This window comes from Callorhinus ursinus, unplaced genomic scaffold (assembly GCF_003265705.2).
Source record: "Callorhinus ursinus isolate GAN/ISIS: 27379988/994484 unplaced genomic scaffold, GSC_fseal_2.0 scaffold19, whole genome shotgun sequence".
Taxonomy (NCBI): Eukaryota; Metazoa; Chordata; class Mammalia; order Carnivora; family Otariidae; genus Callorhinus; species Callorhinus ursinus.
The window spans coordinates 25,546,777-25,573,283 of record NW_027397081.1 but is presented as its reverse complement, the minus strand read 5'-3'; the positions used below and the strand labels follow the sequence as shown (position 1 = coordinate 25,573,283).

At 42.2% G+C, this 26,507-nt stretch overlaps 1 protein-coding gene across 3 annotated transcripts in view; it reads left to right on the top strand.

Annotated features, from left to right (window-relative positions):
• The window catches only part of PRDM10 (PR/SET domain 10), a 104,355-nt gene that overhangs the window by 70,355 nt on the left and 7,493 nt on the right, over positions 1–26,507 (top strand). For all 3 annotated transcript variants that reach the window (XM_073903985.1, XM_025893791.2, XM_025893792.2), the window contains 10 exons: positions 1,039–1,386; positions 3,067–3,222; positions 7,911–8,090; positions 9,236–9,346; positions 10,503–10,703; positions 11,387–11,530; positions 11,920–12,090; positions 13,566–13,706; positions 16,807–16,975; positions 20,881–20,984. In XM_073903985.1, the coding sequence (XP_073760086.1) occupies positions 1,039–1,386; positions 3,067–3,222; positions 7,911–8,090; positions 9,236–9,346; positions 10,503–10,703; positions 11,387–11,530; positions 11,920–12,090; positions 13,566–13,706; positions 16,807–16,975; positions 20,881–20,984 (1,725 nt within the window). The remainder of the gene's footprint in view (positions 1–1,038; positions 1,387–3,066; positions 3,223–7,910; positions 8,091–9,235; positions 9,347–10,502; positions 10,704–11,386; positions 11,531–11,919; positions 12,091–13,565; positions 13,707–16,806; positions 16,976–20,880; positions 20,985–26,507) is intronic.

Below are 26,507 nucleotides of genomic sequence, written 5' to 3'. Positions count from 1 at the left end.
GTTTTTCCAGCGGTAGTGATGAATTTGTACTGAATATCCATATTCTCTCACTTGGATTCCCTATAACAATTACATGAATTTACAAGATGGCTAATCAGCATTAGAAGTGCAATCTGTGACTGCAAAAAAAAAAAAAGAGGAAAATTGACTAGTCTAGACAGGGAACAAAGCGATAAGCTTAACTTTGTTAGCATGGCCTTTTAACCAGTGGAACTAACTAGCTACACCAAGAACTTGTCTTCTGCATTTTCTAAGTAGGAAGTGGTCAAATACACATATTCCATTTATAATGTGTGCTCATATATCTTACCTCATGAATGAACATGTTCATATAAATCGTTATGCTTCATTTCTCTTTCAAGTTCCTTTTCTCAGATTGAGATATAATTCATGGACCATAAAATTCACCCTTTTACAGTGGTGTTTAGAATATTCTCAAAGTTGTGCAGCCATCACCACTATAATTCCAGAACATTTTCATCATCCTCAAAGAAACTTTGTATTCATTGCCTCCTTCCCCAGCCCCTGGCAAGTACTACTCTTCAGTTCTTTTTAGATCTTTTTTTTTTTTTCCTAAACATTTTAATCAAGCTTTGAATTCTTTTTCTCAAGAACTTCAGCAAGTAACATTTGGCTGACTTGCTCCAACTTCATTCATGCATGTGTGACTTACCCCACGTCACTTCTTCTAAATCTCCAATTGTTATTCTACTCAACTCTGGGATTTGTTTTATTATACAAATCCTTTATTGGGAATACTATTTGGCTGTTACTTAATTCTTAAAAAAAAAAACAAACCCATACATCCATAAATATTGTAAGACATAGAGAAGGTTTGTCTTTTCAGGGTGAACTTCTTTGGGGATGGCTTCATTTTTAATGTCTTCACCAGGAAAATCTTCTTTCAACTGTGTGTCCCAGAGTTTAATTGCTATGGAAAGTCTGATTGCAGAGATCATCCTCTTTCTCTATAAATGTGTGAGCTGCTTACTCACTTGACCTCCTCGCTAAATAATTGTATTTGTGTGTGTCTTTCAGAATGCAGCTCTTCAGCATCTGTTTATTCGGAAGTCCTTCCGGCCTTTTAAGTGTTTGCAATGTGGGAAGGCCTTCCGTGAAAAGGACAAACTGGACCAACATTTGCGCTTCCACGGGCGGGAGGGGAACTGCCCGCTGACCTGTGATCTCTGTAACAAGGGCTTCATCAGCAGTGCGTCCTTGGAGAGCCACATGAAACTCCATTCGGACCAGAAGACTTATTCTTGCATTTTTTGCCCAGAATCCTTTGACCGCCTTGATTTGTTGAAGGATCATGTGGCCATTCATATCAATGATGGCTGCTTTACATGCCCAACTTGTAAGAAACGATTCCCAGATTTTATCCAGGTGAGTGTCTGTTCCTGAGACTCCCGTATGCTTTTCTTCTTTGGTAAAAGAAACTTTGATGTTTGGAAAGTTGAGACTGCCTATCGCCTGCATTTTCATCCCGTCCTTGAAACAACGTTATGGTTGAGAATGGTATTTCTTCAATCAAGCTGTTTTGATAAAGATTATCATAACTCTTAATTGTCCAAATCAGACATTGGCATTGAAACATTTAAGTTTTATTACAAGTAACAAATACCCAGATCTGATTGTGATTTTTACAAAGTCTTTCTTAATCTTTGCCAGTACCCTCTACTCATAAAATATAGAGAGCCTATAGAAGACATGCTCCCATTTCCTGGCCTGGAAACATTTTCTCTCTACTACTGTGGTATCCTGTCTTGCTTTACTAAGGTCATGCATTTTGGAAGGAAACAAAGAGAGAGTTGGTATATAATATACTTTTGTATCAAGCACTGACCTCCTTCCTTGGACTATATTCTGGAGCAAAATAGGTGAGGATAAATTCCAGAATATTCATGATTTCATTTGAACTTCAAGTGATGATATGCTAGTTCTATGCTAGTCAATGAATAATTTAAATATAACTAGTAAAAATATTTTCTCTTTAAAAAAGAATTACCCAGACAAAAGGAGATCATAGTTCTGCTAGTTTGGGGAGTCTTGGTAATTTTATCACTTCACACAAACAATTAGAAAAGTGACTTATGGCAGAATCTAATGGCAAAAGAGACTCAAAAACAATGAAGCAAAATGTCTTATAGAAATAGTTCTCTACGACTCACTACTTAGCTCTCATCACAGCTCTCCTTCATTGGGTATTTACAGCTAAGAGAATTGAGGCCATATTCCTTTATTTAAATTATCCAGAAGTATAGGGAATAAGTTTAAGGAGAAATGATGCTGGTATTGTATCGTTCTCATAAATGGGTAATGTATTTTATATCATCTAATTCATGTCTTTATTCTTCAGAACCTGATTTATTTATTTAAAGATTTTATCTATTTATTTATTTGACAGAGAGAGAGAGAGAGAGAGAGAGAGCGTGCACACAAGCAGGGGGAGCAGGAGAGGGAGAAGCAGACTCCCCTCTGAGCAGGGAGCACGATATGGGGCTTGATCCCAGGACCCTGGGATCATGACCTGAGCTGACGGTATATGCTTAACCGACTGAGCCACCCAGGCGTCCCTTTCAGAACCTGATTTAATGGAAAGATGCAAAAGGACCAATTACTAAAAGGGGCTAAATTGCTTCTATACATGTTGGAGGCAGAAACAAGTGAGAAAGAATTATGTTTTTGTCTTTCTGTGGATAATTTTTACCAAGATTTATTAAAATCCAGAGGAACTCTGCTTAATCTTAAAAAAGTAGAGAGAGAGAGAAAGAAAAATGGGTCCCATGTGATCAGGGCTTTGAGCAAGCACTCTTTCTTCCTCTTCTTCAAGTTATGTGGGAGGTTAAGATTTATAAAGCTTTCTGGCTGCTTGTTCTGTTTCTTTGTGACAGGGGTACTGTGTGTGATGGAGGCCAATTATCAGTCACATTTGATTGGATTACACCGTCAGGTTGATGAAAATCCATGGGAATGCGTTTGGCTCCCTCTAGTGTTGATAAGCTACCATTTGTCCTTCCTTTGGGTGCCCGAGTCCTCTGACTTGTTGGTGTCTTCAACTGCCAGGTGAAAAAACACGTGCGAAGCTTCCATTCAGAAAAGATCTACCAGTGTACAGAGTGTGACAAGGCCTTCTGCCGTCCTGACAAACTGCGTCTTCACATGCTCCGACATTCAGACCGCAAAGATTTCCTGTGTTCCACATGTGGGAAGCAATTTAAGGTACGGAAGCCGTGAACGGCCTAACGTTGTTCTCACGGCCACTAACATTATGTCGGGCTAAGGATACATATCTGTTCATTTCATCCGTTAATCACCTACTTACAAAGAGCTGAACTTGAGATGCATTTTATTTCTCGTGTTTGACTTGGTTGTTACGATAAAATGAAGGAAAAAGCTCACCTTAATATCCCCAAATAATTAATTCAAACTGCCGAATAGAGTAATAACACATCTCCTTAGGAGAATCCAGATGTACAATAAGTGGAACTAAATTGCTGTTGAGGAATTCCTAAGAGAACAATCCATTTATTTACCAAATTGAGAGATTTTTATTGAGCACTTACTATGTATCAGAGCCTGGTAATTGAGCCCTGAAAGTCTCAGGACTGTCATCTAAGGAAGGAGGGAGATCTGTGGAAATCTGTGGAACACTGAACAGCTTAGGCAACTTTAGGGAATGGTCATGACTCCAAGGATTAAAATAAGACTTCATAAGTATCAGTAGCCTGCCTGGAATTTAGAAGAAGCAAGGCGAAAACCCACAGGAGACTCAGGGATAAGAGTTAAACAAGGAAATATGAAACTAATAAATATATACTTCATTGGGAAATCAGATGACTCACATTCAATAAAGAAACACTAGTGAGTGTGATTGTAGGTCATGCTGTCATAGAAACTGGGAAAGACTCAGAAACAGATGCTGGAGGGAAAAACTAATTTTAAAAAGATGCATTGTGTAGAATGTGGAGATGATAAAGAGATATAGGAAGTAATTTTCAAACTTTAACTTGATGGGTTGTGGAATATAATCCTGCTGGCTTTCAATATACAGTAGCACAGTTTAGACCTTTGCAGAGAACTCTAATGTGAAAGCTCTCAATTGACCTAGGTTCTTTTTTGTTTCTTAATTAAAAAACAACACCAACAATATATCCAAAAGGATCCCTGTCTTATGATGTTAACCAGTTAGCTATCCATCCATCCTACCGTTTGGTATTTTTTTATTATCTTTTTTGTGCCTGATACCATTTGAGCACCAGGCATGTGAAAAACCTTGCTCCTTTCATTTTCTCTTTCACTCTCACCAGATATATTAGGACAGGGTTCAATCAGGGAAGCAAACCCACTGGAGTTATGCAGTAAGGGAGTTTCTTACAGGAATAAGAACTTCATCATAGAAGAAGATAGAGAAGCAAGGGTCTGGCAGGAGAGGTTGGAGGATCAGAGAGAAGTCACTAATGCCCCCTTCTGCAGCCCTGGTCCGGGTGGACAATGGGAACTTCCCTGGGAACCTGGGAAGCCAGGCACCTCCAGCGGGCTCATGAAAGAGAGCCGGTGCTGGCCACAGAGGAATGTTGCTGCCTGTGGCGATGCACGCCGAGTTGCCTGTGGCGCCTGCCCTCAGCAAGAGAATGGGTGGCTGAGTGGGAGCCAGCGAGGGTGAGCGGGGCTCTCCCAGCGCCCCTGGCCCACAGAGCATCATGGCCACTGCTTCATTCCCGCCTTCCAGTCTGGTGCGAGCCTCTCTTTGCGAAGACTGAGAACCACACCAGGATTGGGATCCATGTAAATACAGTTAGTTCCCCTTAGCCAAGTTGACGCGGTACAAAAGCACAATGTATCTACAATTCACTTTCCAGACTATAATGAGTTATTTTTCTAGAGAACAAATTCAATGTCATGGGCCTTTTAATTTTAATAGCCTCCTAGATAGAATCCAAAGTGCTTATCACTTAAAAGTCACCCCAAGGGGCACCTGGCTGGTTCAGTCAGTAGAGCATGCAACTCTTGATCTCAGGGTCATGAGTTCAAACCCCACGTTGGGCATAAAGCTTACTTAATTAAAAAAAAAAAGCCACCACAAGATCTGGCTTCCATAACAGAATGTAGAGAGTTGTCAACTTACTATGTTGTACGCCTGAAACTAATGTAATATTGTGTGTCACCCAAACTCTAGTTAAAAACAGAACCTGGGGTGTGCCTGGGTGGCTCAGTTGTTAAGCGTCTACCTTAGCTCACATCATGATCCCATGGTCCTGGGATCGAGCCCTGCATCAGGCTCCCTGCTCCGTAGGAAGGAAGCCTGCTTCTCCCTCTCCCACTCCCCCTGCTTGTGTTCCCTTTCTCGCTGTCTCTCTCTCTGTCAAAATAAATAAATAAAATCTTAAAAAAAACAGAAAACAAAAAGCAGAACCTGGCTCCCAATTACCTCTGCAGTTCCGCCTTCCCCTTTGTACTCTGCTCTACTGAGCTCTGTGGTTTACTGCAGTGTGGCATGCTGTCTCTCCTGGGGACTTTGCATCTGTTCTCCTTCACAACCCCCCCTTGAAATACACTTTCAGACTCTCTCATCATTCCATCTGGCTGATGTCACTTCGTACAGAGGCATTTCTTGATGCCCGCCCCCCCCCCCCACTGGATTAAGTGCTTCTCCTACGTATTCCGATAGGACCCTTTACTTGTGACCCTGTTGTAGCACTTCTACTGAATTGTAACTGTCCTACTACAAGCTTCAAAAGGTAGGACCTTTTGACTTTCAGGAACTCTCAGTTTAAAGAGGAAATTTGACATGTGCATTAAAAATTATTACTGCTCCTGGGGCGCCTGGCTGGCTCAGTCAGAAGAACATGTGACTCTTGATCTCAGGGTCATGAGCTTGAGACCCATGTTGGGTGTAGAGATTACTTAAGTAAATAAAACTTCAAAAAAAATTATTACTGCTACTGTAATAGAGAAAAAAAATGCCATGAGAAGGATTCACTCTGATTTGGGGTGTAGGTGACACTTGAATTCCTTGAAGGGTGGGGAAGAGTGAGCCTGCTAGAGAAAGGGATGGGAGGAGGAGAGGGAGAGAGGTGAAGATGCTCCAGGGGCATTTTGCAGCTGGGCTGCACTAAGGCCTAGTCAGCGGGCATGGAGAAGAGGGTCCATATCCAAGACAAACATCTGAGGGAGAATTGGTAGCACTTTGTGTCTGGATGCCAGGCTGATGGGTGGACAGAGAGGAATTGGGCTTTGCAGCTTGGGAGGCTAGATGTTTGGGAATACTGCTGATCCAGCAGCAGGATTTAGGCAGGAGGAGAGAGTGGAGGCATAATGGATTGGGCTTAGGGCTGTTAGGATGGAAAAGACTTGCTGAGATTTGGCCTTCAGCAGATGTATCTGTCTCTGTATGCAGAGCTTGGTGTAGTAGTAGTAGTCGTAGTAGGTGGCTTTGGGACTTCTGTAATGAGTCAGTTACAATAACCTGGTCTGTTTAAAGGGAATGGGTGGGGGGAAATTAGTGAATACCGATGCTGGGGAAAAAGTAGAAATGCAACAGAAGTCTGAGGTGGTGAGCTTTATCACTCTATCTAAAGACACTCCAGAGAAATACTGTTATGTAGGGCAAGGCTTGTAATCCAGACTTTACTGCAAAGTAAGAGACTCTGAAATTCTCTGCTGGACTTTCCAGGAATGAGGTGGGTGGGGGTAGGAGGAGCAGAAGAGAGAGGTAGGTGAGGGGTCCTAGCGTTGAACCCTGAACTTCGAATGGTTCCTGACATGGGCACTCAAGAAATACTTGTTAAATGAATATGCTGAAAAAAGACAGTGGTTAAATAAAAGTCCTTATACCAAAATGTAGGGAGAACTGTTCTGGTGGAAAGGTTCAAAATCTTTATCAGACCAATAGTCATTTTTTTTTTTTAAAGATTATTTATTTATTTATTTATTTGACAGAGAGAGAGAGGGAACACAAGCAGGGGGAATGGGAGAGGGAGAAGTGGGCTTCCTGCGGAGCAGGGAGCCTGATTTAGGGCTCGATCCCAGGACCCTGGGACCATGACCTGAGCCAAAGGCAGATGCTTAACGACTGAGCCACCCAGGCACCCCAAGACCAATAATAGTTTAATCATGTCTGAGAGAAGAGAGAAATGCTGAAGAGGGGAGCTGGCATTTTTTGAATGTTTTTTTCCTTGGGATGGGCTCTGCTTGATTTTTTTCTCTATGGACTCATACCAACATGTATCACTAGATTAGGTCATCAAACTAAGGCCGTGACCTAGACCGTGCGCTTCATCCACAGTGGGCAGTGTAATTGTTTGCATGAGCTTCTAAGTCCATAAGATGAGAAATACTTAAATTTATGTGGGATTTGGAAGAATAGCATAAAATTTTTTTAAAATGTGTGGGAACTGAGCATACAAATGGCTTTGTAAATACAGTATTACCTATCATTCATTATCAATTTGTCTTGTAATTCTTTTGTTTTAAAGATTTTATTTATTTATTTGATAGAGCATAAGGAGGGGGAGAGGGAGAAGCAGGCTTCCTGATGAGTAGGAAGCCCAACACGGGGCTTGGTCCCAGGACCTTGGGATCATGACCTGAACCGAAGGCAGATGCTTAACTGACTGAGCCATTCAGGCTCCCCTGTCTTGAAATTCTTAATACCAAATTTATTCCATTATCCTTTCATCTTCTCCATACTACATATAAATTCTTTCTTCCCCAAAACCAAGACTCAGTGGAACGTACTTATTTGCTAATGGTCAGAGTTTGTGCATTCCAGCACCCTGGCAACTCGGATGCCTCTTGGTAGGTTGTGCTTACTGGTAACTTGTATTGCTTTTTTTAATCCCTTCAATTAAAAATTTTCTACCCTCTCTCCCCACTCCCCTGCCTTTTCAAACATTCTTTCTAAATAGCGAAAAGACAAACTACGGGAACATATGCAGAGGATGCACAACCCTGAGAGGGAGGCCAAGAAAGCTGACCGCATCAGCCGCTCCAAGACGTTCAAGCCTCGTATCACATCCACGGACTACGACAGCTTCACATTCAAGTGCCGCCTGTGTATGATGGGCTTCCGGAGACGAGGCATGCTGGTCAGTGCCAAGCGGCTTCCAGACCCACCCATTTCTGTCTATGGTGATGGCTTTGTGCAGTATTCTGTGTGAAATTTTCAGTAGGTTTTGTCAGGGGCTAGGGGAAAAGACAGAAGCACACGATGCCCAATTTGGAGTTCTTCCCAGATCCCTTTGCCCTCCTGTTTTTTTGTTTTGTTTTGTTTTTGTTTTAAAGATTTTATTTATTTATTTGACAGAGAGAGAGAGAGAGAGAGAGAGACAGTGAGAGAGGGAACACAAACAGGGGGAGTGGGAGAGGGAGAAGAAGGCTCCCTGCTGAGCAGGGAGCCCGATGCGGGGCTAGATCCCAGGACCCTGGGATCACGACCTGAGCCGAAGGCAGACGCTTAATGACTGAGCCACCCAGGCACCCCTCCCTTTGCCCTCCTGTGCCACAGTTCATTTCTGCTGACCTCTTGGGATAAGTCTTTCTCTGTCACTTTTCATTATGAGTTTTCTTTTGCTTTACCGTGCTCAGTCTCTGCTCTTATATTTCATTTCCCTCTTCTCTTCTGTGTTTCTGAACGTCCTTTTTGGTGGGATTTTCCTTCTCCCCGTTTGCTCTCTGTAATGCCCCCCTTTCCAGATGGGAAACAGCAATAGAAGGAAACTGCCCTTCAAAGCAGGGTGTGTGAACCGGGTTAGGAGACACCTCAGGATAGCCAGTTCAATTCATTTTGACTTTATTACAGTTCTGGTAGGACTAGAGGCATGGGGAATTATTTAAAATTTAGAACCTGAGTTTGCATCTCATTCAGTGTCCTCATTAAGGCCAGGGCACTAAATAATGAAAGATGGCTTTGCATTGGGAGAATTCAACAATGAGATTTGTGCTAGTGTAATGTTCTATTTTCCTTCGGTGGGTCTTTCAAAGAGTGTTAATGGAATCCACCGTGACCCAATTCCCTTCAGTAATTTGCTGAATGACTGTTAACTCCTGCTAACCGTGATTGTTAAGGCTTGGCGTCAGATGGACCTGGAAACGCTCGATCTGGCCACATGCCTTATTGTTTTGGGGCATGGCTTCCCAGGATTCCAACTTCTAGCAGTCAAGACCAGAGGCATTTGGTTCGCTTCTCTTTGTCATAGGCTCTCTTTTTCTCATTTGCTTTTTCCCCCTTTAGGTAAATCACTTATCAAAGAGGCACCCAGACATGAAGATAGAAGAGGTGCCAGAGTTAACTCTACCCATCATAAAGCCCAACCGTGATTACTTTTGTCAGTACTGTGATAAGGTAAAAGGAAACTGTCCACACTGGGATGCTTCCTGGGAGCCCTGCGTAGAGCCCATTTGTCCGCATGTGTAAACATATACTTAGATCTTACACTTATTCTTAACAGGTGGTTCCCTGCCTCTCAGTAGTTTTCCATTCAGATGAGAAAGGGCTAAAAGTGCAGCCTCATTTTAAGCCAAATTTTTTTTCCTAAGCATTAGTTGACTTGGTGTTTAACATTTTTCCTTCTCTCTGTGGTTTTGTTATAAAAGTAGAGGCTTACCAAGAGCTTAGTATATGAATTCGTTTTAAATTCCTAAGCTCTAAAGTGAAATTGTTTATCATCCTACTTGTAAAATATATATAGTAGGTTTGGGATTTCTAGAATATTGAGTAGGATGTGGAGAAGTTTTGTGATGGAAGACTGTACTATTTCACCTTTATTTTTGTGCAGTTGCAAAAAGACTGAATATACATGTATTGTTTCATTGTAATATTTTTCCTTATACAATGTACTTGTGTCAGCTTAAAACTGGGAAACTTTTTTTTTTTTAAAGATTTTATTTATTTATTTGACAGAGAGAGACACAGCAAGAGAGGGAACACAAGCAGGGGGAGTGGGAGAGGGAGAAGCAGGCTTCCACTGAGCAGGGAGCCTGATGCGGGGCTTGATCCCAGGACCCTGGGATCATGACCTGAGCCTGAGGCAGACACAACGACTGAGCCACCCAGGCGCCCCAAAACTGGGAAACGTTTTAAAGCATAGATTCACCATTATAGGTACTAGGCACTTTTAGACTTGCCATTTTGGAGGTTTCTTTGGCATCTAGTACTAGTAAACATATGAGAGCTTTTGTGGAAAGGCTAAGTGGGATGAACTGGCCTTTGAAACGATTCTTTTTCTGTGACTGTGCATCTACCTCTTAACCTTCAAGGTAAGGGGTATTTTTATTATTATTATCTTAGATGTGTAAATTCTAGAAAGATGCCTAGCATATCTACATTATGTTCTTATTTTATATATCCTTCAATATAGCTGCTAACATATTTTATTTTGGGCTACCTGAATACTTTTTCTCATTTCTCATACCTAACAACAGAATTGTTAGAGATTTTGCTTTAAAGTAAGAAAGTGGAACCGTATACTGCTTTCATGACAAAGCGTTTGAATTTGCAGGTTTATAAAAGTGCCAGCAAACGAAAAGCCCACATTCTGAAGAACCATCCAGGGGCTGAGCTCCCACCAAGCATTCGCAAACTCCGTCCAGCTGGCCCAGGAGAACCAGACCCCATGCTGAGCACCCACACCCAGCTCACGGGCACAATAGCTACCCCTCCCGTGTGCTGTCCTCACTGCTCCAAACAGTACAGCAGCAAGGTATGGGAAGGGCTTTGACTGCATCCGAATCAAGGTCATTATTTAAGGAATCTCTTAAGAGAAGGTGGCAATTGGCTTCTTTGGAATTGATGGGGGACTATTGGAGATGTTTTGTCTAGTTCAGATGGCTAAGGAGCTGTTTCCTGAGAATAGGGATTATAAATCAGAATGGGAAGAGAGTAAGTGGAATTTCCACAGGGTTAGTGTATCTCATGCATAATCTGAGCACTCAGTTGGTTTCCTTTTCTTTGGTCTGCTGAAGGTCTCATATTGGAATATTTTATGCTCATGCTTTATGAGCTCAGGTTTATAGAAGCATGATGTAGGAAGATCAAGATCTTCCTTCAAGACCTTCAAGATCTTGAAAAGATCTTGAAAAGGGGGTCATTCTTGGTTGTGGGAGGCGGAGAACTTGTGATTGATTGCTGCAGGTATTGGGGGGGTTAGGGGATACCATGAGTGAGGTGTGCTGACCTTGCCTGACGGTGTGGGGTCTCCAGTTTCTTCTCAGCCTCTTCCTTTTCCTCTTGCAAACTCTGTGCTGCTTTGGGAGGAGCGGGCACACCTTATTTCTTTCAAGGCAAAACCAGAAAGACTTCAGGAATCAGGCAGGGTTTGTGTTTGAGAAAAATTGCAAATAACTAACTCTAGTAATGATTCTTGGTTTTGCCGTACTTTTCCAGACCAAGATGGTACAGCACATTCGAAAGAAGCATCCAGAGTATGCCCAGCTCCCTAACACCTTACATCCACCGCTCACGACAGCTGTGATCAGTGCTGCTCCGGCTGTGTTAACCACAGACAGTGCTACCGGGGAGACCGTGGTGGTAAGTGTGTGACTGGTCAGGGCACCTCATCCCCTTCCGCGCCCGTCACGGCTTCCGATATCAAAGCCACGTCTGTCTTGCTATATAATTGGCTGCAAAGGTAGCTCATTATCCCTCAGTTTTCTACCCAGGGCCGTCTGTGTGTGGTGGGTCTCCTAGTCGATGCTTTCCAAAACTGTCTGTAGAAGGGGCAGCAAGAAACAGGAACAGTGCCGTTCCTGTGCTGCAAGATGGTCAGAATCTGTCGGGTAATCCCACTGGGGTTGGTGGATATAGACATATGTAATCCTCCAGCATCTTCTCACCTTTGGATCTCTCCTATCTGAGCTCAGGCTAATTTGTACCAGCTGTAGTGTTACCAGCTAGTGTGTGTTTTGTGACTTTTCTAGACAACAGACCTCCTAACCCAAGCCATGACAGAGCTGTCCCAGACCTTAACAACCGATTACCGAACGTCGCAGGGGGACTACCAGAGAATTCAGTATATTCCTGTGTCACAGTCAACATCCGGTCTTCAGCAACCTCAGCACATACAGCTTCAAGTGGTGCAAGTGGCTCCGGTACATGTTTCTCTTTACCTTCAGGAATGCCAGATCGCCCCTAGGCAATATGGCGGTGGCGGGGCGGGGAGGGGCGGTCAACAAGAGCACCCAGTTCTCAGAGCTAGAGCTGGACCCCACGTCATGGGCTTCCCGTGTAAGATCTGAGTCTAAGGCATATGGCAAGCTCTCCTGGCCCCCCGGCTGTGTAGGGCTCTGGACTTAGCAGTGTAAGAGATTCTCTCAAGAACCTTCCAGAGGTTTCCGGCTGCCCTGTACACTGTCATCCTGTGCTACCGCAGGGCAGTCCTACATGAACTCCTTCAGAGCCTCTTCTGAATCCTTGAGCACCAAAGTTGACTACTTGGTGGGGAACCAGTTTGGTATATCCCTACTTGGGCATCGAAAGGGAGGTTGTAAAGAATAATTTTGAGTTTCAGATGTCAGTCAGCACATTATTCGTACAGAGGTGTGAGGACGTTCCTTCTGCCTTCTGTAGCTCATTCTCACTGATTAGGGAGCTAAAAGAAGAAATCCTCCCAGAACTATTGTTTCATTTAAGTATCCTGAGGAAGTGTATTCAAAGCACAAATGATCAAACCTGTTGCTTTGAAATAATTTGGTGTGAAAATTTAGGAAAATAGGAAAATTTAGGACTAATACCAGAGCGGGAAATAAGGAGTTGCTACTGTTGTTGACTGTTCTTTATCTTGTTTTTCTTATGGGACGTTTCTTAACTTCAGGCTTTGGAGGAACCTATGAATCCCTGAAATTGGCTGAAAAGTGTGATGTATATGTACATTATTCTGGAAAAAGGGACTATAGCCAGATTTTCAGAGATGTCTGGGATACATAAAAAGGTTGGGAACCACTCTTCTAGTGGGTCAGTAGCTGAAAGCAAATTCTCTTCTTTGATCTCTTTTAACCTGTGAAGGGTAGGACATTACATTTAATTGAAACTTAAGGGAAAAGGACTTTTGATTCCTGAGAGCTTCTTGTTCAGCTTATTACAAGGAGCTATGTTCCCTCTCTCTCCTTCTCTTTCAGAATTAAATAGCATTAGTGGCTTATGTTTTATAAGCGTGACTTTTATTTATTTATTTATTTATTTTTAAAAGAGTTTATTTATTTATTTGACAGAGAGAGAGACAGTGAGAGAGGGAACACAAGCAGGGGGAGTGGGAGAGGGAGAAGCAGGCCTCCTGCCAAGCAGGGAGCCCCATGCAGGGCTCGATCCCAGGAGCCCTGGGATCATGACCTGAGCCAAAGGCAGACGCTTAACGACTGAGCCACCCACGTGCCCTAAGAGTAACTTTTAAAATGATCTTCTTTGCTGGTGTTTACCAGCTTGGCTTAAGTGTGGGCTCTCTGGGAGCGAAACCCTGGATGTGAAGTTCCGTCTGCTGTTCTGCTGGGATGTTGTTTCAGCCGAACATTTTCTCTAGAAGGATTTCCCTTCCCCTTAATCAGTATGCTTTTGGTCTTCTGCCCTCTAGGCCACTTCCCCACACCAGTCTCAGCAGTCCACTGTGGATGTTGGCCAGCTCCACGACCCTCAGACCTACACCCAGCATGCCATCCAGGTGCAGCACATCCAAGTCACAGAGCCCACTTCCTCCACCCCCTCATCATCCCAGGTATGTTCTCCCACTGCTCACGAAGGGCAATATGGTCTTGGGGACCCTGGAACGTTCATAAGAGTGAAGAGGCATTGTCTTCAGACCCAGTCAGCTTGACTATTGAAACGATACCGTTTATTTTTGGGCCTTCATTAAAGATCCTACCTTTGCCTCCAGGTTTTATATTGGCATTATGGACACACTTGCATTAAGTGATGAGCTTCCCCTAAGCAAAAGGAACACTGTGATCTTATATCCTAGGGACAACCTTGGCCTTTGTTTCCTATTCTAAATGGCTGTCTGATAGCATGCAGTTGCTAAGTTGTTTCTTGAATTTTGGGACAGTGACTTTGTGGCATTTTATTGTGTTTATATCATAGAGGCTGTTATTGGGACAGCATAGCTACATCCATTAAAAAAATATTTATTTGGGGGCACCTGGGTGGCTCAGTCGTTAAGTGTCTGCCTTCGGCTCAGGTCATGATCCCAGGGTCCTGGGATCGAGTCCCGCATCGGGCTCCCTGCTCAGCAGGAAGCCTGCTTCTCCCTCTCCTACTCCCCATGCTCGTGTTCCTGCTCTTGCTGTCTCTCTCTCTGTCAGATAAATAAAATCTTTAAAAAAAAAATAGAGAGAGAATGAGAGACAGAGAGCACGAGAGGGAAGAGGGTCAGAGGGAGAAGCAGACCCCCACCGAGCAGGGAGCCCGATGTGGGACTCGACCCCAGGACTCCAGGATCATGACCTGAGCTGAAGGCAGTCGCTTAACCAACTGAGCCACCCAGGGGCCCTAAAAAAATATTTATTAAAAATCTTACCCTTTGCATGAAACTTTTCTAGGTCTTGCCCTCAAGGAGCTTGGAGTCTAGTAGGGGTATAACAAATATGTAGAAGTAAATAGGATATAAATCGAAGGTATCTGAACCAGAAAGGATACATGTAGGCCCACCTCTGATATTCACAGGTTCCAGGACAAGAGTGCAAATGAAAGCCTGCATGCCTGTGTCTGGGTGGTTAAAAGTTTCAAATCAAGCTAACAAACTTAAATAAAATATGTTCTTTGCAACTACATGAATGGAGCTAGAGACTATTAATGCTAAGTGAAGTAAGTCTGTCAGAGATAGACAGATACCATATGATTTCACTCATATGTGGAATTTAAGAATCAAAACAAATGAGCAAAGGGAAAAAAAAGAGAGGGGGGCAAACCAAGAAACAGAATCTCTCTCATTTTTTTTTTTTTGAGATTTTATTTATTTATTTGAGAGAGAGCAAGCAGGGATGGGGCAGAGGAAGAGGGAGAAGCGGACTCCCTGCTGAGCAGGGAGGCTGACGCGGGGCTCGATCTCACCACCCTGAGATCACGACCTGAGCCGAAATCAAGTCTGATGCTTAACTGACTGAGCCACCCAGGAGCCCCAACTAACTGCAATTCAAGTAAAAACTTTAAAAAATGTATGTTCTGTCTTCCTGCTTGACACATATATTTTCATAATAACAAAATTGAAAAGGATATGCTAAGTAACAATTGCTGCTAAATAACATGGTTAGTGCCAATTCAAAATTCCTAGCCTTCCTGCCAAATGTGTGGGCGGCACTGGCAGCTGCTAGGCCGGGGCTAAGGAAGGGGGAACAGGATTTCTCCCTCCCTTGCTGGCTTTGTGCCCTTCGGACTGCTGTGGAAATCCATAGGATAAACATGCACTTTCTCTGCCTTCCTGTTTACTGGGGGGCATTGGGGATGGGAGGCTCTGCTGCTTGCCATCTCACGGCCCCTCCCCTCCTTCTGGTGTGAGGTTCAGCGGCTGTGAGGTTTCTGTCACTTCTCCCAGTCTCAGACAGTCACCTCTGTCCACGAGGGGCCCATCTTTCGCACCCCCACGGGTATCACACTTCTAAGTTTCTCAAAGGAACCCTAGGCTGGAGGGACTCCTTCTCAGAAGGTGGTGGCACAGGTACAACCTTCCCCAAGACTGCTCCCTGTTTCTTCTCACCCAGCCTCCATCCTGCACCTCACAGGGCCTTCTGTGTACCCACATGGACACCCTGACCCACATGTCTCAGCTTCTTCCACATCCCTGCACAGGTGATCCCACGGCCACCCCCTTGGTCCCCTGTGCCCAAATACCATTAGAGGAGCCCATATCCAAGAGATAGGACCCCTGCAAGGTGACAGACCCAGGGAATAGACTTGTGCAGGCCCTGGAAGTGGGTGCAGGGCTGTTGTCACAGGGAATGGGGAACTCTGGTTCCCAAGTGTCACCTAGAAGGGGACACTTATTCAAGGGCCATGGTCTAAGGATGGGTCTTGCCTGGGTCTAAGGATGATGTGGCTATGTTGGTAAGTTATGGGCTTTCAGAAGAGGAAAAGATTCTGTTTAGCAGGGAATCAAGGATATTTCTGCAGAAGTGGTATCTGAATTAGGTCTTGAAGGAGGGGTTTGATTTTGACATGGTAGTTGGGGAAGGCATTATGATCTGAATATGGTCTCACTGTGAGTAAAGGCACAGAGGTGGGAAACTGGTATTATTTATGGAAAACTGTTTAGGTTAGTAATAGGAAATGATGTTTGGGAGAAAAGTTTGGAAAGTAGTTTGGAGCTGGAATATGGAGCGCTTGAATGGCAAACTATGGAGCTTGGGCTCTATCCTGTGGACAGGAGTAAGCCTCTCTGTGGATCTCTGCCTGTGCACCTGTGTTTATCTCCACTCCCTGGGTGGGATGTCCCAGTGTACTCAGTGGAAATTATGATTTCTGCGTTCTACTTCAATTTGTATTACAGATTCGCTCTGTGACATAGGCAAGTTCTTTAGCTTCTCAATTTGTTAAATCTTATGTAATGAAGATAATTAGACTTTCATTCATTTGTCTTTCTAATGAGCTCAGTGAAATTAATTTTTTGGATATTCTTGTAGATAATCCTTTGAAAATGAATTAGGATTTGAGAGTTATGATTCCTTTTCATTAATCCTATTCTCATTTAAAATATTATTATTTTAGCAGTGATATTTGCAGTGTTATAATTCATGTTAGCCAGATTTACTTCCTTCAGTTATTTGTGAGTCTTAACTAAATTGGAAGTGATTACTTTTCTACTCCTGCCTTGTCTTTCTCTCTAGGTAACTGGGCAGCCCTTGAGCCCTGCCTCCCAGCAGTCCCAGCAAGGCCTCAGCCCCTCGCAGATACAAGGCGGCGCCTCCACGCCGGGCCAGGCTCTCCAGCAGCAGCAGGGTTCCTCTGTACAACACACCTACCTACCCAACGCTTGGAACTCCTTCCGTGGCTACTGTAAGGCAGGAACAGGGATGGTGCTCTAGTTCACGGGTGGGGAATCTACACTCAAGGGTCATAATTTCATTAGCTTTAGAATAAATTTTCTGGACTAAAGTATCATTGGCCATTTTCTGCACTCCATAGTGCATGTCCTTGAATGAGTTTCATGACCAAATTCAAGGCAGCGTTCTGATCTCAGAGAGCCACCCATTTCAGAGACATCAGGAACACTGCCAGAGAAAGTGTAGGCGGATGGACTAAGTAGCAGAGTAGATGGATCTAGGGTAGGTTGATGGTGTGATTCATCTCTTCCATCAACATTTATTTATTTATTTATTTATTTTAAAGATTTTATTTATTTGACAGAGAGAGACACAGCAAGAGAGGGAACACAAGCAGGGGGAGTGGGAGAGGGAGAAGGAGGCTTCCCGCGGAGCGGGGAGCCCGATGCGGGGCTCGATCCCAGGACACCGGGATCATGACCTGAGCCGAAGGCAGACGCTTAACGACTGAGCCACCCAGGCGCCCCTCCATCAACATTTATTGAATAGAGTCTTTGTATAGGTGGATGTGCTAGACCCGGGGTATACAAAAAATTAATATTGATTCATATCAGTAACACCACACCATACATCCAGCTTTCATGAAGCTCTCACTAGGTGCCAGGAATGATTCTAAACCACATATATACTACGTTCAGTATTCACAACAACATATAAGTACAATTGCTATTTGCACTTTACAGATAGGGAAACTCAGACACAGAGTAACTTGCCCAAGGAACACAGCTAGTAACTAGAGGATTGGAACTCAGGCAGTCTGGCTTCAGAGTTTACACTCCAAACCACCCCACTCTGTGGCCTTTCCTTATAAGATAGTCTTTGGCTCAAAGAGATCATTATCTAGTAGAGAGAGATATATGAATAGTTGGCTTTCAAAACCCTGAGATTAGTGGTACAGAAGCAGCAAAAGGCTGGCTGCTGGAGATCCTAATAGTGAAAAGTTTTGGTGGGGATGGCAGCCTTGGATATGAGCTGGAAAGCATGGGGTCTTTATGACTGAAGATCTGGAATAGAGGAATCAACAGCCCTTGATAGTAGAAACTGGGAGCAGTAGGGACTGAGAAGTTAGGAGGCCAGTGTTGGTCTTCCTCCTCCTACTGATTTCTTTCCTTGAGTCTGTCTCCATTGTCCTTGGCTGTGTTATGTGGTTTTGGTATGGAATCAGACTCAAACTGTACGTTCTTGTTATTTTACAATCCTTTCTCTTAAATATTGGTGGTCACAATGAGGGCTGAGTCTTGTTTCTAGTCGGGGAAAGACTCCTACTCATGGTAAATACCAGGAGAACCCTGGTCAGTAGACATTTATACTAAGTTTAATTCCTGTGAAAGAAATGTGGAACGATGCAGATTGCCATGGGAATGATAGAAAACCTGAAGAAAAGAGTCTGGAATTGAAGTTATTAGGGAAAACATTTAAAATACACAAAAATAGAATAGTATAATGAACGCCTTTGTACCCATTATCCAACTTCAGTTATGAAGTCAGGGCCAATCTTGTCTCATTTGTACCCCCATCATTCTCTTCCAATCCCCCAACTATACAATAATCCATATTATTTCATCCATAAATATTTTTAAAAAATATTTTATTTATTTATTTATTTATTTAGAGCATGAGTGGGGCTGAGAGGAAAGGCAGAGAGAGAAGCTCAAGCAGATTCCTCACTGAGCGTGGAGCCCAATGTCGGGCTCCATCTCAGAACCCTGAGATCATGACCTGTGATGAAATCAGAAGTCAGATGCTTAACCAACTGGGCCACCCAGATGCCTCCATCCATAAATATATATAGTTTTAAAGATTTATTTATTTATTTGAGGGGGGATGGGGGGAGAGAGAATCTCAAGTAGATTCCCTGCTGAGTGTGGAGCCTGAAGTGGGGTTCCATTTCACAACCCTGAGATCATGACCTGAGTCAAAACCAAGACTTCCACGTTCAACTGACTGAGTCACCTAGGTGCCCACATAAATATTTTTTAAAACACAACTCTAGTACTGTCATCAAACCTAAAAATAAATGACAGTAATTCTTTGATAACCATCAAATATCCACTCTTTGTATTTCTGTGATTGTCTCATATTTTTTTTAAGATTTTATTAATTTATTTGACAGAGAGGAGAGCACAAACAGGAGCAGGCAGAGGGAGAGGGAGAAGCAGGCTCCCTGCTGAGCAGAGAGCCCAGTGCAGGGCTCAATCCCAGGACCTGGGATCATGACCTGAGCTGATTGAGCCACCCAGGCGCCCCTCATAAATTTTTTTTATGATTGGTTTGTTCTAATTGAGTTCCAAATAAGGCTTATGCATTGCAATTGGTTATATATTTTGAAGTTTTTTTTTTAAGATTTTATTTCTTTTAAGTAATCGTGGGGGTCTCAAACCCATGACCCCAAGATCAAGATTCACATGCTCCACCGACCATGCAGCCTTTGAGGTTGTTTTTTTTTTTTTTTTAACAAATGTATTCTCTCTCTTTTAAATTGCAATTTATGTGTTGAAGAAACTGGGTCATTTGTTCTGTAGAATTTCTCACATTTTGAATTTTGCTGTTGTCATCCCTATATTATCATTTAAGATGCTTTCTTCTGTCCCTTTTCTTTCCTGTAGACTGGAAGCTTGATCAAATTCAGGTTCAGTTTTTTCCCCCAAGACACTTCTGGCTGGTGGTGTGTACTTCCATCAGGAGGCACATAATGTTCGGTTGTCTGTCTTTTCCCTTTGCACCACTGTTTCATTAGGGATTGCAAAATTGTCATATTCTGATTCTATCATTCTTTTCTTACTTATCAGCTAGAAAACTTCTTCTTTTTTAAGATTTTATTTTTAAGTGATTTCTGCACCCAATGTGGGGCTCAAACTTACAACCCTAAGATCAAGAGTCATGCGTGCACTCCACCGACTGGGCCAGCCAGGTGCCCCTAGAAAACTTCTGTAAAGAAAAAATTTTTACCTTAACTAACAGGTTACTCTGAGGTGCAGTTTGCACAGGAAGGGCAGGATAAATCCTTTAAATATTCAGTTCATCTCTTTTATTTACCAGTTTTCAAAATAATGAGTTCTTTCCTAGTATTATCCAAGGTGACCAATGAGGGGTATGTGTGTGTGTCTTACTGTCATTGTATTCTCATGAATTTCAACACAGTAAACATATTTCAAGCCATTGCAGTTGTTACCCTTATTGTTGCTCAGGTTCTCCCAACATTGGCTAACGAGAGCATCTTCAAATTGGCCCCTGTGTCTTTTCTACATGACTCTGTACTCTCTTATAGCATCTTGCATGCTGGTATGATCCCAGCTTATTTTATGATCTAGGCTCATCTTATAATGTTTCCTATATCAGCTCTGGAATCAGACAGAAACTATTATATAAAGACTATCAACTGGATGCTAGGGTGAACTTTGTTTTTAATTTGCTTTAATAACACTGGTGGTGAAATAAAATTCAAATTAGATTATGTTGCTATTAGTAGGCAATAGTGGGTACATTTATCAGTGACTCAAATCCGAATATAAAATTAAAAATATTGAGCTAACAGGTAAACCATTGTAACTTATTTCAAGGTTTACAAAAATTATTGAATATTTGTCTTATGGATATTCAGAAGCCACATTTGGGGGAGATGCATTGATTATTTCTTTTTTTTTGCATTGATTATTTCTGATATTTGATAACTCTCTGCTAACTTCCTATGATCATTCTTATCAGAGTATCAAGAAATCATATCATGATAAGATTCTACGGCAAGGAAATCTGTGGAAAATGTCTCAATGAGGAATGTGGCCATTGGTTAGGTATTTGTTTCTACAACTTGTATTAAAATCTGAGACCGCTGAAGTATGGCTATTTCCTGTTTTTCAGCATCGGAGATTCAAATGATGACACTTCCCCCAGGTCAGTTTGTGATTACAGACAGTGGTGTGGCCACTCCTGTCACCACTGGCCAAGTAAAGGCAGTTACGCCGGTAAGTGACCTGCTTGGGAGGGCTTTCCTGTCCATCCTACTACACTACTCTCCCCTCCCTCTGTTTCCTATTCCTCAGCTTTCCTTATCTGAGTTAGAAGTACCTCCTCTGTATTCCCATAACTCCTTGTGGAGTTATATTATAACCCTTATTATAGTTTATATTAATTACTGGTTTACTGTCTGTCTTTTCCCAGCAGACAATGAATTCCTTGAAAGCTGGGTCTTGGTCTTTATCTCTTTATTCTCAGTGCCTTGCACAGGAGGCTGGGCTATAGCAAATGGTCAGTAAATATCTATGCAGTTAATAACTGTAATGAACCTTCTAGACCCATATACATACAGATTTGTAATTGATCACCTTTTTATGTGCTTTGTGGAAAGTATTCATGACTATTGGTCTTCAACTGGGTTGGAAGAGAATAATAGAATGAATCTATTATGGAGCTCTTTTAAGCTATTTTATTTATTTTTTTTTCAAATTTTTTTATTGTTATGTTAATCACCATATATTACATCATTAGTTTTTGGTGCAGTGTTCCATGATTCATTGTTTGTTCATAACACCCAGTGCTCCATGCAGAACGTGCCCTCCTCAATACCCATCACCAGGATAACCCATCCCCCTCCCCCCCTCCCCTCTAGAACCCTCAGTTTGTTTTTCAGAGTCCATCATCTCTCATGGTTCGTCTCCCCCTCTGACATACTCCCCTTTTCTTCCTCTCCTGTTTTCTTCTTCTTTTTCTTTTTTCTTAAAATATGTTGCGTTATTTGTTTCAGAAGTACAGATCTGTGATTCAACAGTCTTGCACAATTCACAGCGCTCACCGTAGCACATGCCCTCCCCAATGTCTATCACCCAGCCACCCCATCCCTCCCACCCCCAACCACTCCAGTAACACTCAGTTTGTTTCCTGAGATTAAGAATTCCTCATATCAGTGAGGTCATGTGATACATGTCTTTCTCTGATTGACTTATTTCACTCAGCATAACACCCTCCAGTTCCATCCACGTCGTTGCAAATGGCAAGATCTCATTCCTTTTGATGGCTGCATAATATTCCATTGTGTATATATACCACATCTTCTTTATCCATTCATCTGTCGATGGGCATCTTGGCTCTTTCCACAGTTTGGCTATTGTGGACATTGCTGCTATAAACATTGGGGTACACGTACCCCTTCGGGTCCCTACATTTGTATCTTTGGGGTAAATACCCAGTAGTGCAATTGCTGGATCGAACGGTAGCTCTAATTTCAACTGTTTGAGGAACCTCCATACTGTTTTCCAGAGTGGTTGCACCAGCTTGCATTCCCACCAACAGTGTAGAAGGGTTCCCCTTTCTCCACATCCCCGCCAACATCTGTTGTTCCATGACTTGTTAATTTTAGCCATTCTGACGGGTGTGAGGTGGTATCTCATTGAGGTTTTGATTTGGATCTCCCTGATGCCGAGCGATGTTGAGCACTTTTTCATGTGCCTGTTGGCCATTTGGATGTCTTCTTTGGAGAAATGTCTGTTCATGTCTTCTGCCCATTTCTTGATTGGATTATTTGTTCTTTGGGTGTTGAGTTTGATAAGTTCTTTATAGATTTTGGATACTAGCCCTTTACCTGATATGTCATTTGCAAATATTTTCTCCCATTCTGTCGGTTGTCTTTTGGTTTTGTGGACTGTTTCTTTTGCTGTGCAAAAGCTTTTTATCTTGATGAAATCCCAAGAGTTCATTTTTGCCCGGGCTTCCCGTGCCTTTGGCGATGTTTCTAGGAAGAAGTTGCTGCGGCTAAGGTCGAAAAGGTTGCTACCTGTGTTCTCCTTTAGGATTTTGATGGACTCCTGTCTCACGTTTAGGTCTTTCAACCATTTGGAGTCTATTTTTGTGTGTGGTGTAAGGAAATGGTCCAGTTTCATTCTTCTGCATGTGGCTGTCCAATTTTCCCAACACCATTTGTTGAAGAGACTGTCTTTTTTCCATTGGACGTTCTTTCCTGCTTTGTCAAAAATAAGTTGACCATAGAGTTGAGGGTCCATTTCTGGGCTCTCGATTCTGTTCCATTGATCTATGTGTCTGTTTTTGTGCCAGTACCAAACTGTCTTGATGATGACAGCTTTGTAATAGAGCTGGAAGTCCGGAATTGTGATGCCGCCAGCTTTGCTTTTCTTTTTCAGTATTCCTCTGGCTATTCTGGGTCTCTTCTGGTTCCATACAAATTTTAAGATTATTTGTTCCATTTCTTTGAAAAAAGTGGATGGTATTTTGATGGGGATTGCATTGAATGTGTAGATTGCTCTAGGTAGCATTGACATCTTCACAATGTTGATTCTCCCAATCCATGAGCATGGAACGTTTTTCCATTTCTTTGTGTCTTCTTCAATTTCTTTCCTGAGTATTTTATAGTTTTCTGAGTACAGATCCTTTGCCTCTTTGGTTAGATTTATTCCTAGGTATCTAATGGTTTTGGGTGCAATTGTAAATGGGATAGACTCCTTGATTTGTCTCTCTTCTGTCTTGTTGTTGGTGTATAGGAATGCCACTGATTTCTGTGCATTGATTTTATATCCTGCTACTTTACTGAATTCCTGTATGAGTTCTAGCAGTTTTGGGGTGGAGTCTTTTGGGTTTTCCACATACAGTATCATATCATCTGCAAAGAGTGAGAGTTTGACTTCCTCTTTGCCGATTTGGATGCCTTTGATTTCTTTTTGTTGTCTGATTGCCGTGGCTAGGACTTCTAATACTATGTTGAATAGCAGTGGTGAGAGTGGACATCCCTGCCGCGTTCCTGACCTTAGGGGAAAAGCTCTCAGTCTTTCCCCATTGAGAATGATATTCGCTGTAGGTTTTTCATAGATGGCTTTTATGATATTGAGGTATGTACCCTCTATCCCTATACTCTGAAGAGTTTTGATCAAGAAAGGATGTTGTACTTTGTCAAATGCTTTTTCTGCATCTATTGAGAGGATCATATGATTCTTGCTCTTTCTTTTGTTAATGTATTGTATCACGTTGATTGATTTGCGGATGTTGAACCAGCCTTGCAGCCCAGGAATAAATCCCACTTGGTCATGGTGAATAATTCTTTTAATGTACTGTTGGATCCTATTGGCTAGTATTTTGGTGAGAATTTTTGCATCCATGTTCATCAAGGATATTGGTCTGTAATTCTCTTTTTTGATGGGGTCTTTGTCTGGTTTTGGGATCAAGGTAATGCTGGCCTCATAAAATGAGTTTGGAAGTTTCCCTTCCATTTCTATTTTTTGGAACAGTTTCAGGAGAATAGGTATTAATTCTTCTTGAAATGTCTGATAGAATTCCCCCGGGAAGCCGTCTGGCCCTGGGCTTTTGTTTCTTGGGAGATTTTTGATGACTGTTTCAATTTCCTTAGTGGTTATAGGTCTGTTCAGGTTTTCTATTTCTTCCTGGTTCAATTTTGGTAGTTGATACATCTCTAGGAACGCACCCATTTCTTCCAGGTTATCTAATTTGCTGGCATAGAGTTGCTCATAATATGTTCTTATAATTGTTTGTATTTCTTTGGTGTTGGTTGTGATCTCTCCTCTTTCATTCATGATTTTGTTGATTTGGGTCATTTCTCTTTTCTTTTGGATAAGTCTGGCCAGGGGTTTATCAATCTTGTTAATTCTTTCAAAGAACCAGCTCCTAGTTTCGTTGATCTGTTCTACTGTTCTTTTGGTTTCTAGTTCATTGATTTCTGCTCTGATCTTTATGATTTCTCTTCTCCTGCTGGGTTTAGGCTTTATTTGCTGTTCTTTCTCCAGCTCCTTTAGGTGTAGTGTTAGGTTGTGTATTTGAGACCTTTCTTGTTTCTTGAGAAAGGCTTGTATTGCTATATACTTTCCTCTCAGGACTGCCTTTGCTGTATCCCAAAGATTTTGAACAGTTGTGTTTTCATTTTCATTGGTTTCCATGAATTTTTTTAATTCTTCTTTAATTTCTTGGTTGACCCATTCATTCTTTAGTAGGATGCTCTTTAGCCTCCATGTATTTGAGTTCTTTCCGACTTTCCTCTTGTGGTTGAGTTCTAGTTTCAAAGCATTGTGGTCTGAAAATATGCAGGGAATGATCCCAATCTTTTGGTACTGGTTGAGACCTGATTTGTGACCTAGAATGTGATCAATTCTGGAGAATGTTCCATGGGCACTAGAGAAGAATGTGTATTCCGTTGCTTTGGGATGGAATGTTCTGAATATGTCTGTGAAGTCCATTTGGTCCAGTGTGTCATTTAAAGTCTTTATTTCCTTGTTGATCTTTTGCTTAGATGATCTGTCCATTTCAGTCAGGGGGGTGTTAAAGTCCCCCACTATTATTGTATTGTTGTCAATGTGTTTCTTTGCTTTTGTTATTAATTGCCTTATATAATTGGCTGCTCCCATGTTCGGGGCATAGATATTTACAATTGTTAGATCTTCTTGTTGGATAGACCCTTTAAGTAGGATATAGTGTCCTTCCTCATCTCTTATTACAGTCTTTGTTTTAAAATCTAGTTTGTCTGATATAAGGATTGCCACCCCAGCTTTCTTTTGGTGTCCATTAGCATGGTAAATGGTTTTCCACCCCCTCACTTTCAATCTGGGGGTGTCTTTACGTCTAAAATGAGTCTCTTGCAGACAGCATATTGATGGGTCTTGTTTTTTAATCCAATCTGATAGCCTGTGTCTTTTGATTGGGGCATTGAGCCCATTTACATTCAGGGTAACTATTGAAAGGTATGAATTTAGTGCCATTGTATTACCTGTAAGGTGACTGTTAACTGTCTGTTGTCTGTGTTCATTTCTGCTCTTTGCTGCTTTTAGGTTCTCTCTTTGCTTAGAGGACCCCTCTCAATATTTCTTGGAGGGCTGGTTTCGTGTTTGCAAATTCCTTTAGTTTTTGTTTGTTCTGGAAGCTTTTTATCTCTCCTTCTATTTTCAGTGATAGCCTAGCTGGATATAGTATTCTTGGCTGCATATTTTTCTCGTTTAGTGCTCTGAAGATATCTTGCCAGTCCTTTCTGGCCTGCCAGGTCTCTGTGGATAGGTCTGTTGCCAATCTAATGTTTCTACCATTGTAGGTTACATATCTCTTCTCCCGAGCTGCTTTCAGGATTTTCTCTTTGTCTCTGAGACTCGTAAGTTTTACTATTAGATGTCGGGGTGTTGACCTATTTTTATTGATTTTGAGAGGGGTTCTCTGTGCCTCCTGGATTTTAATGCCTGTTTCCTTCCTCACATTAGGGAAGTTTTCTGCTATAATTTGCTCCAATATACCTTCTGCCCCCCTCTCTCTCTCTTCTTCTTCTTCTGGGATCCCAATTATTCTAATGTTGTTTCGTCTTATCGTATCACTTATCTCTCGAATTCTGCCCTCGTGATCCTGTAGTTGTTTCTCTCTCTTTTTCTCAGCCTCTTTATTTTCCATCATTTGGTCTTCTATATCGCTGATTCTCTCTTCTGCCTCATTTATCCTAGCAGTTAGTGCCCCCATTTTTGATTGCACCTCATCAATAGCCTTTTTGATTTCGT